The following is a 14,474-nucleotide window of genomic DNA, read 5'->3' on the forward strand; positions in this document are numbered from 1 at the left end:
CACATGCTCTACTACTCTCGTAAAAACTCTTGACTGCTCTTAAAAGCTTTCCTCCTATCCCATATATCTGTAATACCTCCCACAGTGCCTTCTTATCTACCCTGACATAAACCTTTTTTTGCATACATACATTTTTCAATGTATGTACATACATACATACACATACCAAGGCTTTTTCCCCCTTACAAGGAAGGTAGCCAAAAAGGGAAAGGCATAAAATCATTTCCACCCATTCCATCCCTGAATACACTCCACACCCCTCCACCCTCCCTCTTATCTTAGCACCTCCTGGATGACGGGTCATCCCTGCACCTTGTCCACTGCCCTGGGTCAGAAGCAGTGTCGCAAGACACAGCACATCCACAGCAAGGCCGCTTCATTAAATCGGCGACCCCCCATCTCCGTCCCCCCATTGCATAAAAGGAGAGGACGGGGAGAAATCCCTTCGGGCTGCGTCAAATTTTGCTCACACATACTACCTCACCCCCCATCCCCCTGCCCATTCCACCTCATGCAATCACAACATCATCCATATACAACCATTCTCCATTCACCCCTGTCTTCTGTCCTCTCCTGTCCTTCCTCAACAGACATTCCCCTCTTCCCCAAAGCCCCCATCACCCCATCCATCCACCTCATCCTAGGACGTCCCTTCATGTTCACTCCCTCCACATCTGCCTTCCATACCTCTTTTACTAGTCTTTCTTCACTCATTCTTTCCATGTGTCCAAACCATCCTAATATTCTTTCATCAACCCTATCTCCCACCTCCTTTTCCACCCCTGTTCTCCTCCTCACCTCCTCATTTCTCACTCTATCTAGCCTAGTAACCCCCATTATACTTCTCAGACACCTCATCTCAAACACATTCAAACTCCTTCTCTTATGTTCCATGTTTCTGCCCCATACAGTGCTGTTGGCACAATCACTCCTTCATATAGTCTCCTCTTAGCATCCATTCCCAAATGTCTATTCCTCTTTAATCCACCAAGGCATTTACTCGCTTCTCTCAATCTACATTCTACCTCCACCTTCACTCCACCTTTTCCTGCCACATTTGCACCCGAGTATTTAAAATTATCCACTTCCTCCAGTCGCTCTCCCTTAATGCTCACTTCCAGTCTACTGCCACTTTCACCCCTTATACATCTCATCACGTTACTTTTACCCACATTTATCTTTAGCTTTCTTCTATCACATACTCTCCCAAACTCTGCCACCAACTTCCTCAATCCCTCCTCCGATCCTGCCACAAGCACAGTGTCGTCCGCAAACAACAGCTGGCTCACCTCCCACTTTTCTCCATTTTCTTTAACAATCTCCAATCCCTTGCCGTTGTATGTATGTAAAAAAGGTTTATGTCAGGGTAGATAGGAGGGCACTGTGGGAGGTATTGCAGATATATAGGATAGGAGGAAAGCTGGAATATATGGGAAATGAAATATGTGGGAGTGAATTCTATGCCTTTTTCTTTTTGGCTACCCCCCGTGTAAGGGGGGAAAAAGCCTTTGGTATATGTATGTATGAATGTACATACATACATATACCAAAGGCTTTTTCCCCCTTACATGGGGTGGGAAGAGGGTGGAGGGTAGTGGGGTATGTAGGGGATGGAATGGGTGGGAGTGGTTTCTATGCCTTTTTCTTTTTGGCTACCTCCCGTGTAAGGGGGAAAGAAGCCTTTGGTTTATGTATGTATGTATGTATGTATGTATGTACATGGGAGGAAGCCAAAAGACAAAGGGATAGAAACCACTCCCACTCATTCCATCCCCTACATACTCCACTCCCCTCTACCCTCCCTCTCATCTTGGCACCTCCTGGATGACGAGTCATCCCTGCATCTTGTCCACTGTTCTGGGTCAGAAGCAGTGTCACAAGACACAGCACATCCATTCACCCCTATCTTCTGTCCTCTCCCATCCTTCCTTTTTTAGATCCATAAAAGCCCCAAAAAACATCCTTACCTTTTCCTATAGCTTTCTCACATATCTGTCTTACCACAAAAACCTGATCTACACAACCCCTACCTGTCCTAAACCCACACTGTTCCTTGCCAATTACTCTCTCTGTTCCTCTTCTAATCCTCTCAATCAAGACCCTCCCATAAGCCTTCCCAACTACACTTAACAAGCTGATCCCTCTGAAATTACTACACTCACATTTGTACCCTTTTCCCTTGTATATACAGAAAAAGAGAAAAACTCAAACATCTACAACAACTTACCATCTCTAAAATATATTTAAGTAACTACACAGAGGAAAACCACATTATGTTTCACTATCTCGCATTTCCTCATTCCATATATCTCCACAAAACCTAACTGTGTGACTTATGGTTTGAATCAGTGGCTGTGGGCCAATTTACTGAGTTATGGGTTTCCTGCTAGGGAGAACTGGGCAAAAGATTGATTGATGAGGGGGTGGCCAAGTATGAACACACTCATATCAAAAGTAAAGGAAACCCATTTATCAAATGGAACACTGTGTGAGGATGGATCCTTTATTAATATGACATTTCATGTGTTAGAGCTTTATTAAGTGCTTAATAAAGCTTCCATAAGTGAAATGTCATACTAATAAAGGCTCCATTCTTATGTGGTGTTTCTTCTGATATACCTGTCAGAAATTGCCAATTGAATACAAAACCCATTCAGGGACCCCTTCCATCTCAGAAAAGGAGAGGTGGCTGTATGAGTATCAGCTTGACTAAGATAAATACGTGATATCAAACTCATGAATTTTTCAACACAATAATCATCACAATATATGCCTTTCCAGCACTTACGTGAGTTTCCCAACACCAAGTCTGAGCTGGTAGTTCTGTTGCACAGCATCATTGAATGCTGTTTTGTCTCCTCCAGGCAATTCAGCAAACTGTAGCCGAGAAGCAGCCAAGCGAAGTTCTTCATTCTCTGTGAGGACTTGGCTTATCTGTTCCCGTAGATGTCTAGCTTGTTTTCCTTCTTTGCCCTTAACTGTGGAAATAAATAATTCACAAAATAAGCATGTTGTGTGAGAAGAAAGGCATTTACTGTAAATCATGAGATTCTATGAACAATACAATGATTTACAATGGACAATCATGCGGACTGGAGACCCATCTGTCAATATTTACACACAAGTAGCTTTTCCCAATGTTTTCAGCTAACCGTGGCATGCCAGAGGCAAAATTGTATAAATCTGAGCTATCCCTGGGATTACCCATCATCCAGGAGAAGCCAAGAAAAGAGGGAGGGAGGGTGGGGTGGTGAAGTGAATGGGACTGGTGTGGGAGAGGAATTATACCTTTTGGTTTTGGCTAACTCTCTTGTATGGGGGGAAAAAGCCCTTGTTATATGTATGTATGCATGTACCCCTGGGATGCAATATGAGAAGAGGGGGGTTAATTATGCAGCAGTACAGACTGTTGTAAATATGCACTTAATGTACAGTGGTGGTGATACACAATGTGGCAGCACTGTTGACTGAGATGAAAAGGGTACTCCAAAAGAGAAGACCTTGACAGTTCCCAGCAGAAATGTACCATTACATCCGCCCCCCCTCTGCAGATGTACAGCCCTGAGTATTGGGCCATGTAACTAACTTAACCTTCACTATTGCTTTCTACTAACTTATCTCTTTTTTTCTATTTCTGTTATCAATATAAGGAGATTGGTGTTCCAGCATCTGCCCTTCCAACAGTACCACAAAACACATCTATACAGATATTATAAAAAGAAAAAGAAGAGAAAAAAAAAAAAAAACACACACACACACTCCAAGACCTACTACCAACTACCCTTTCAGATGTTAGCCAGCACCACAGAAAAATACATCTCAAAAGAAGCAAGAACCACATCAGAATGACTGTTCAGGTCATCATCCAGCAAGAAGACAATACTAACCCATACTGGGTTTGACCACAAGTACAATCTGCCCTACCTTAATCCTACCCAGATATCAACACAATAATTCTTCCAAGTGACTTATGGACCAATTTGGTGGCTGTGGCTGATTACCTGGGAGCCATGGGACTCTTGCAAGAGACCTTGGGCAACATAAAGGCTTATTGACTGTATTGTGGTTGGCTTGAAATGACAAAGTTCAGAATAAGCTACCTGTATATAATAATAATTGCTGGCTTAATTTCTAAATACTGACAACCTGCAGCCCCACAATGGCTGACAACAATCCTCAGACCCTATCATGATCACAGCACCTTTCCTGTACTCCAGTTAGATAAACAAACAAGGTGGGAGCACCACACAACCTATCCATAAACTGACTTATGGTAAACACAAGAAAAGGCACTTTACATTGTATAAAGAATGAGATTTCTGTACATGGGGCACATTTCATCAACAAGTCATGTCTGATTTACTCCTCTTCAGTGAAATTAACTTACTTTTGATTGGATCGATTTTGGATTCCTGCAAGTATTCCATCTCATTTCTTAGGTCTTCATTCTCCAGCGTTAACTTGTCGAGAACCTTGAAAAAGAGGTGTAACACGTAAGTCCTAAGCAGTATCATAATGAAAACAATCAGTAATTTCTTAATTCTTGCTTTCAATTATAATGAATAAATGATTCAGAAATGCTGTGAAAAGAAATCATGGCATTATCTATCAACACACATACTTAAGCTATTATGTTTCTGAAAAAACATGATGCATATTAAAGACAAAGTAGAAGTAGTGAAAAAATGTAGTGAAAGGGGTAATGTATATCAAGGTGTGAAAGGAGGTAAGGCTGACTGAAGGTAGTGGTGATGGTGGGGGCAGAGCCCTTACATGCCTAAATGCCACCTCTGCCAAAACCACAAATCAACTGACCATGGGTAAACAAATGAAAAAGAAAATGTAGATATTCTGAGTCAAACTTAATCATTTTTCTTTTCTATGTAGAAGTTCCTCTTTACAAGGGAAAAGGGGACAAGTGTGAATGTAGTAGTTTCAGAGGGATTAGCTTGTTGAGTGTAGTTGGGAAGGCTTATGGGAGGGTCTTGATTGAGAGGATTAGGAGAGGAACAGAAGGAGTAATTGGTGAGGAACAGTGTGGATTTAGGACAGGTAGAGGTTGTGTAGATCAGATCTTTGTGGTAAGACAGATATGTGAGAAAGCTATAGGAAAGGGGAAGGATGTTTTTTGGGCTTTTATGGATCTGGAAAAGGCTTATGATAGGGTAGACAGGAAGGCACTGTGGGAGGTTATGCAGATATACGGGATAGGAGGAAAGCTTCTAGGAGCTGTCAAGAGTTTTAATGAGAGTAGTAGAGCTTGTGTCAGGATTGGAAATGGAGAGAGTGAGTGGTTCGAGGTAAAGGTGGGACTTCGTCAAGGATGCGTTATGTCGCCCTGGCTGTTCAACTTATACATGGATGGGGTGGTGCGAGAGGTAAATGCAAGGGTAGTGGGCAAGGGATTGGAGATGGTTAAAGAAAATGGAGAAAAGTGGGAGGTGAGCCAGCTGTTGTTTGCGGACGACACTGTGCTTGTGGCAGGATCGGAGGAGGGATTGAGGAAGTTGGTGGCAGAGTTTGGGAGAGTATGTGATAGAAGAAAGCTAAAGATAAATGTGGGTAAAAGTAAGGTGATGAGATGTACAAGGGGTGAAAGTGGCAGTAGACTGGAAGTGAGCATTAAGGGAGAGTGACTGGAGGAAGTGGATAGTTTTAGATACTTGGGTGCAAATGTGGCAGGGAAAGGTGGAGTGAAAGTGGAGGTAGAATGTAGATTGAGAGAAGCGAGTAAATGCCTTGGTGGATTAAAGAGTGTAATGAGGAATAGAAATTTGGGAATGGATGCTAAGAGGAGACTGTATGAAGGAGTGATTGTGCCAACAGCACTGTATGGGGCAGAAACATGGAACATAAGAGAAGAAGAGAGAAGGAGTTTGAATGTGTTTGAGATGAGGTGTCTGAGAAGTATAATGGGGGTTACTAGGCTAGATAGAGTGAGAAATGAGGAGGTGAGGAGGAGAACAGGGGTGGAAAAGGAGCTGGGAGATAGGGTTGATGAAAGAGTATTAGGATGGTTTGGACACATGGAAAGAATGAGTGAAGAAAGACTAGTAAAAGAGGTGTGGAAGGCAGATGTGGAGGGAGTGAACATGAGGGGACGTCCTAGGATGAGGTGGATGGATGGGGTGAAGGGGGCTTTGGGGAAGAGGGGAATGTCTGTTGAGGAAGGACGGGAGAGGACAGAAGACAGGGGTGAATGGAGAATGGTTGTATATGGATGATGTTGTGATTGCATGAGGTGGAATGGGCGGGTAGTATGTGTGAGCAAAATTTGACGCAGCCCGAAGGGATTTCTCCCCGTCCTCTCATTTTATGCAATGGGGGGACGGAGAGGGGGGGTTGCCGATTTAATGAAGCGGCCTTGCTGTGGATGTGCTGTGTCTTGCGACACTGCTTCTGACCCAGGGCAGTGGACAAGGTGCAGGGATGACCTGTCATTCAGGAGGTGCTAAGATAAGAGGGAGGGTGGACGGGTGTGGAGTGTGTTCGGGGATGGAGTGGGTGGGAGTGATTTTGTGCCTTTTTCTTTTTGGCTACCCCCCTTGTGAGGGGGAAAAAGCCTTGGTATATGTATGTATGTAGAAGTTGTAGCTATTGGCTTGCAAGATAATTTAATAGATTTAAATTTTTTGAGATGAGGTGTCTGAGAAGTATGATGGGGGTTACTAGGCTAGATAGAGTGAGAAATGAGGTGAGGAGAAGAACGGGGGTGGAAAGGGAGTTGGGAGATAGGGTTGATGAAAGAGTATTAGGATGGTTTGGACACATGGAAAGAATGAGTGAAGAAAGACTAGTAAAAGAGGTATGGAAGGCAGATGTGGAGGGAGTGAACATGAGGGGATGTCCTAGGATGAGGTGGATGGATGGGGTGAAGGGGGCTTTGGGGAAGAGGGGAATGTCTGTTGAGGAAGGACGGGAGAGGACAGAAGACAGGGGTGAATGGAGAATGGTTGTATATGGATGATGTTGTGATGCATGAGGTGGAATGGGCGGGGGGATGGGGGGTGAGGTAGTATGTGTGAGCAAAATTTGACGCAGCCCAAAGGGATTTCTCCCCGTCTTCTCCTTTTATGCATGGGGGGACGGAGAGGGGGGGTCGCCGATTTAATGAAGCGGCCTTGCTGTGGATGTGCTGTGTCTTGCGGCACTGCTTCTGACCCGGGGCAGTGGACAGGGTGTAGGGATGACCCATCATCCAGGAGGTGCTAAGATAAGAGGGAGGGTGGAGGGGTGTGGAGTGTATTCAGGGATGGAATGGGTGGGAATGATTTTATGCCTTTTCCTTTTTGGCTACCTCCCTTGTAAGGGGGAAACAGCCTTGGTATATGTATGTATATGTATGTAAAATTTTGTATCTAATGTCCCTATTGCAGAAAAAATAAGGGAAGATATTTAATATTTTGTTGATTCTAATGCACAAATAGTTGATTACAGTAAAATATTCAGGACATCTTTGACCTCCTTTTTATTATTGTTGTTAGTTTTGTGGGTGGCAAATACAGGCTAGAATTGCTGCCCCCTAAAAGTTCTGCCCCTGGGCATATACCACCCCCATGTGAGGGCCCTGCGTGGGTTGGGAACTTTTTTTTATTGTGAATTTGGTTTCACCATAGTTTTTTTGATGCATAAGATAGTAAAACAGCATGGGAGGGAATATGAAGAAAGGGAATAAAACTAATATTTTCATAAAGAAAGAAAGAAAAAAAGAAAAAAAAAAAAAAAAAAAAGAAGAAAAAAATAATAATGATAATAATAATAAATAAATGGGGATGGGTAAAGGAAAAGGGGTAGGGACAGGAAAAAAATGGAAAAAGTATTTAGTGCATCTTTCGAAGTAGTCTATGCTTCTATTCTTGTGAACAATTCTATCTATCTATGCACCAAGGGCTTTTCCCTCTTACCAGTGAGGAAGCTGAAGTCAAAAGGCATATACCCACCCCAACCCATCTCATCACCACCCATTCCACTCCCATCCACCACACTTTCCTCCCACTCATCTTAGCTCCTTAGGGATGATGGGTCATCCCTGTTTCTGCCAACTGGCCTGGGTCAGAAACAATGCAGCTAGATACAGCACATCCACAGCAAGGCCACTTCACTTAATCAGCAACCCCTCTCTCTGCCCTCTCATACAGAAAAACAGCAGACAGGGAGAAATCTCTGCAAACTTTACAAAGCATGCAGGGGATTACAGAGATTCCAATGGCCCAAAAATGTTCCACTGACCTTCCATTCTATCATCCTTTTTAAATCTGTTCTTTACCCCCTGTATGACTCACTTTCTCCGTTGCAATATTGTTTTTGTTTAAGAGAACAATACTGCAATGAAGAGAGTGAGTGATGGAGGTAGTAAAGAAGAGATTTAAAGAGGATAGTAGAATGGAAGGTCGGTCAATCGAACCTTTGTGGACCATTGGTGTCTGTAATCCCAAGTATGTTTTTAATTTTGCCATTATGTTGTTTTCCCCCCAACCTGGCCTATGATGACTTTAGTTTTATTATAGATATGTAAAAAAATTATGATAAAAAAATCTCACACCACTTAGGAGTGACACTGTAAGTCCTAACTGACCCTGTGTGACTCATTTGTTTATTGATTTTTTTTACAATATTTACTGACAAAGAAGATTCATAAGTGATGTATCTTTTATTTGACACTAGAGATTATGCATTCTGTTGTTCTCTCTTGATGAAAGTGACGTTTCTTTGTTATTATGAGATGTACTAATAATTTAGTTCTTTTTGCCTGGTAAAATTAAATTTTCTTTACATTTGTGTGATTAAATGAAGCGGCCTTGCTGTGGATGTGCTGTGTCTTGCGACACTGCTTCTGACCCAGGGCGGTGGGCAGGGTGCAGGGATGACCCGTCATCCAGGAGGTGCTCAGATGAATGGGAGGGGTGTGGAGAGTATTTAGGGATGAAATGGGTGGGAGTGTTTTTATGCCTTTCCCTTTTTGGCTACCTCCCTTGGAAGGGGGAAAAAGCCTTGGTATATGTATGTATGTATGTACATTTGTGTGATACAGAAAAAATATGTGTATAAGAACTGAACATTTTAAGGATTTTTTTTCTTCATGAGGAGGTGAGGAGGAGAACAGGGGTGAAAAAGGATTTGGGAGAGAGGGTTGATGAAAGAATATTAGGATGGTTTGGACACATGGAAAGAATGAGTGAAGAAAGACTAGTAAAAGAGGTATGGAAGGCAGATGTGGAGGGAGTGAACATGAGGGGACGTCCTAGGATGAGGTGGATGGATGGGGTGAAGGGGGCTTTGGGGAAGAGGGGAATGTCTGTTGAGGAAGGAAGGGAGAGGACGGAAGACAGAGGTGAGTGGAGAATGGTTGTATATGGATGATGTTGTGACTGCATGAGGAGGAATAGGCGGGGGGTGGGGGGTGGGGTGGGGTAGTATGTGTGAGTAAATTTTGACGCAGCCCGAAGGGATTTCTCCCCGTCCTCTCCTTATATGCAAAGGGGGACGGAGAGGGGGGGTCGCCGATTAAATGAAGCGGCCTTGCTGTGGATGTACTGTGTCTTGCGACACTGCTTCTGACCCAGGGCGGTGGGCAGGGTGCAGGGATGACCCGTCATCCAGGAGGTGCTCAGATGAGAGGAAGGGTGGGAGGGGTGTGGAGTGTATTTAGGGATGAAATGGGTGGGAGTGTTTTTATGCCTTTCCTTTTGTGGCTACCTCCCTTGGAAGGGGGAAAAAGCCTTGGTATATGTATGTATGTATGTATCATGTTGAGAACCTGTTCCATGGATAATGAGAATTGGACAACATAAGTGTAAGAGCATTCTTTTCTTACACAAAGGGAGTTGGGAGATAGGGTTGATGATAGAGTATTAGGATGGTTTGGACACATGGAAAGAATGAGTGAAGAAAGACTAGTAAAAGAGGTATGGAAGGCAGATGTGAAGGGAGTGAACATGAGGGGACATCCTAGGATGAGATGGATGGATGGGGTGAAGGGGGCTTTGGGGAAGAGGAGAATGTCTGTTGAGGAAGGACGGGAGAGGACAGAAGACAGGGGTGAATGGAGAATGGTTGTATATGGATGATGTTGTGATGCATGAGGTGGAATGGGCAGGGGGATGGGGGGTGAGGTAGTATGTGTGAGCAAAATTTGACGCAGCCCAAAGGGATTTTCTCCCCGTCTTCTTTTATGTATGGGGGGACGGAGAGGGGGGTCGCCAATTTAATGAAGCGGCCTTGCTGTGGATGCGCTGTGTCTTGTGATATTGCTTCTGACCCAGGGCAGTGGACAGGGTGCAGGGATGACCCGTCATCCGGGAGGTGCTAAGATGAGAGGGAGGGTGGAGGGGTGTGGAGTGTATTCAGGGATGGAATGGGTGGGAATGATTTCATGCCTTTTCCTTTTTGGCTACCTCCCTTGTAAGGGGGAAAAAGCCTTGGTATATGTATGTATGTATTAATTGCTATCATTTGTATTATTATTAGAAATAATCAAAATCCATGTGGAGCTAAGATGAGAGGGAAGAATGATGGGAATGGAATGGGTGCATCCATTTGGACTTTGCTACCTCACTTATAAGGGGGAAAAAGGCCCTTGGTATATGGATAGAAGGGAGGTCATGTCTTGGACAATACATATATAAAGTTTAGTGGATATAACTTTAAAAAATCCACCATTATGTTCTGGGGTCCAGTAGGAATCCATCTTTATATAATTTGGTAACCCAACTCACAAAGGCATTAAAAGTGATCAACTTCTTTTCTGAGTAGAGATCAGTCTTCAAAAGAATGTTGGTGCTGTGTAATTCTGGACTACAGAGATGTCAATGAAATCCCTAAAATATTGTCAGCATAAAAATTATGGAGTCAATATTTCACATGGGGAGAAAAAGAAAAATAAGATAAAGGAGAAGAAAAGAGGAGATTGAGATGAAGAAAAATGAATTTCAATTGTATTTCCACATGTAACTGGAGACTCAAATTACATGACAAAATACTTGACTGAAACCTGCATATGAAATATCACAACAGATGATAAAAAATGTGAGTAAATGTTAATCATACTTTTTATGTAAAAGACCCAATTTACACTTACCTCATCCTCAATGAAGCTATCTGGATCTGGGCTCCTAAAGAATCCCTCCAGATCTACAGTGGGCTCTCTCTCCTCCTCCTCTATAGCATTAATCACAATTCTTTCCTCAGGAGGTTCTTCCACAAAAGGGTTAGTAGCTGTAGCATCAAGAACACGTTTAGTCACACTCGGGCTAAGGACTACACCTGGTTCCTCTAATGGCTCAACCAGAGATTCCACCCATGTTTGCACAGGGGGTTTCACATTGCTTCCTAGTTCAGGGGTGACTATGTTATCCATAAATACATTTTCTAGGGGTTCAAAGGCTGACCCCTTGCCAGCACAGTGTGGTGGGGCCTCAGTATCCGAAGGAGATGAGGGAAATTCAGGACCACCGGAAGCCATGCATGTCATCAGATCATCTTGTAATTCTCTTAACTTACGCACCTGGGCTGCATTCAAGTTCTCCTGCCAAACTGCACGGCTGGACCATCCTAATAAACAAAAAAAATCATTAGCTATAAGAAATCATTGATTATTATATTATACTACATACAAAATTTCTCTCCAACTCATGGATATGAGCTTCAACAAGTGGCAGTGAGTAGCCCCACAGTGGCTGGTAAATCATCAGGCCCTCCCATAGATCTCTCTGGGGAGAAATAATGGACTGTTGTCTGTGTTGTATTAATGTGGGACTGTTTACATGTCATCAGCTTACAGTAACAGGTTGAGGAGAGCAATCACCAGTTGTCAGCTCTTCTTATGTGAAAAGGTGGAGGGAATAAAGTTGGAATTGACAGATCTTGGGCCCAGTTTTGAAAAAAGTTTTGTGAGCCCATTGGAGTTGCTCCTCCAGATGGAGATGAGGGATGAGGGTGTTGACTGGTTCTGAGGACAGGTAACTTGGAGATGATTCTGAGTGCCGTCACCTCAGGGCCACACCTCTAGGGTATTTCATCACCATTAAACAGGACTTGTGGGCAATATCACACCAAAGAGGTGGAGTCAGACCTGGTAAAGAAGAGATTTAAGGAGGGTAGCCCTATGGGAGGATAGTGGAAGTTACAAGTTATCAGCATTCTTTTTTGAATGAAGATTAGTTTTCAATCATAAAAGAATGATGTGTGAATGGTCCATACTTGTAAGTCCCTAAAATAATGACAGCATAAATCTTATGCATTCCATATCCCAATATGGGACAGCACCTCTTGATGGAGGTGAAGGCATTGATGGATTTTGAAGACAAGCAAGGAGACCATCCTCCTCGATGTCAGTCTGACAGGTTTCCCTCAATGGTCCATTCATTAAGGTGATCCCTTTGTTACGTCAATGGCTTTACAGATTTTATTCTGTTTCGTGCAACACATTTCTATTCAACATTGGGCAGGATCTCATGCTCAATGGGTTATCTGTACATAGATACACCAAAGGCCCCTTTTAAAGGGGTGGCTGAGTTATGCAATCAAATGAAAGTCAATGTAAAATGAGTTTATGGTCTTGATATAAAATAATATAGATGAATGCATACTACCGTGGTTACTTTAGTTCTTATACATCCAATAGTCATAAAAAAAAAGTATCAATCATGCAACACAAATATACTCATTCCTATACATGAAAGAAAAAAGAAAAGAAAAAATAAATAAAAAGAAAAGAAGGAAAAAAGGGAAAAGAAAAGAAAAAAAGAAAAATGATGAAAAAAGGGAAAAAAGAAAAAATATATATATATACATAAAATAAAACAAAAATAAAATAAAGAAAAATAAGAATAAAAGAAGGAAAAAAGAAAAAAGAAAAATTAAGAAAAAAGGGAAAAAAGAAAATAAATAAAAGAAAAGATAAAATAAAATAAATAAATAAAATCCTAAAGCAAAATGCTCCTAAAATACAATATGAAATTTCTTATACTGTAGTATAACTTTTCTTTAAGAAGAAAAAAATCACACATAAAACCAAGTTAGTGCAAGTTAATTACACACTTAACATGCGCAAACACACACATACACACATATATGGAACCATACACTCACACCTGGTGTATGTACCATGTGAAAAACTCTTCACCCAATCCAGTCAATACATTGTTTTTTCTCACACTTCTGCATGCTCTTTGCTAGCCTTTCCATATGCCTAAACCACCTCAATACTCTGAGTTCAACCAGTCTGAAAACTTTTTCACATTTCAGCTCCACATTGCTCACCCTATCCATTCTTGCTGTACCTCCCATAAATCCCGATGTCAATGCCTCATCTCAAACACATTTAGTCTCTTCCTTTCCACCTTCCTTACATTCGAAATCTGCTCTTTAAGGCACCATGGGTACAAATCATCCCTTCCTACAGTCTTCTCTTTGGATTCATTCTGAAAGGCACAGTATCCACAGAGCAGTTAAAAAAGAAAAGAAAGAAAAAAGAAAGGAAAAAAAAAAATATATATATATATATATATATATAAATTAGATAAATAACTAAATAAAATAAAATCTATTTGAAGGTGAGGCTCTGAACTTCTGATACCTGGTCTCCAGAATAGGCCTGATGTTCATTCTTTCTGGACAATACAGCTTCATTCCATCCTATACAGTTCACTTTACTTTATGCACCACTGAAACAGACCCTGGTTCTTTGTGCACAAGACCTATCACATATACACATACTTCTTCCCACTACAACAGCTGCCACACTTGGGTTTCTCTAGACTGCACCACACCAACACAAAACAATACACAATAAAGTAGACCTGCTCCTAGCACATATCTAACCCTCAACAAAAAACACTATGACATAGAATAATCACAATCTAAACATTTTGCAAAATAAATATAAATGGCATTACAAATAAGCACACAGTGATGCACCACTTCCTACATGTATATACAAAGTACTATACACATATATCAAAAGGCCCTTTTCCCCTTATATGGAGGGTGGCCATGCATAGCCCTACCAGAAAACTCACCACAGGCCATACTACCTGCCTTTACAGACTACACTACAAGAGAAGACAAAACAAAACACAAAGGTGGAACCTGCAACACTTGTACACAAAAGTATTCAATTTCCTAACAAAACAAAAACATTTAAACAATCACTCACAGATGCTGCAGTAGAAATAATCATAACTCAAAACACAAATAAAGAAAACATTCAAAATTGCATACATGTACACATCATTTATAACATCAGCACTCCAATCACTCGATATTTACAAATGATCGCCAACACCCCATTTGGTTACACACACAGTCAGCAGACCAAAATACTAAACTAATTCCCCAACCTAAACAAACTACACTTCAGCATACACCCCACATGACAACCCCAAGTAACACAACAAACACATTTCTGAGATTTCAATGTGCGCACCCTCATTCCATCCGCAAACATTGGAGACCATTCATGACTTTACTCAGAC

The 14,474-nt window shown here is 41.9% G+C and overlaps 1 protein-coding gene across 21 annotated transcripts in view; it reads right to left on the minus strand.

The window, feature by feature from the left end:
* Nucleotides 1-14,474, minus strand: part of LOC143021192 (uncharacterized) — a 71,045-nt gene that overhangs the window by 36,249 nt on the left and 20,322 nt on the right. For 19 of the 21 annotated variants that reach the window (XR_012965971.1, XM_076178512.1, XM_076178495.1 and 16 more), the window contains 3 exons: nt 11,078-11,550; nt 4,388-4,472; nt 2,789-2,978 (listed from right to left, as the gene is read on the minus strand). Coding sequence is in view for 20 of the 21 variants with exons in the window: in XM_076178512.1 (XP_076034627.1) it covers nt 2,789-2,978; nt 4,388-4,472; nt 11,078-11,550 (748 nt within the window). In the remaining variant the exon portion in view is untranslated. The remainder of the gene's footprint in view (nt 1-2,788; nt 2,979-4,387; nt 4,473-11,077; nt 11,551-14,474) is intronic. The other 2 variants (XM_076178511.1, XM_076178510.1) reach the window with 1 other exon arrangement.

Source organism: Oratosquilla oratoria, chromosome 41 (assembly GCF_046742065.1).
Source record: "Oratosquilla oratoria isolate Oo_2021 chromosome 41, ASM4674206v1, whole genome shotgun sequence".
NCBI lineage: Eukaryota > Metazoa > Arthropoda > Malacostraca > Stomatopoda > Squillidae > Oratosquilla > Oratosquilla oratoria.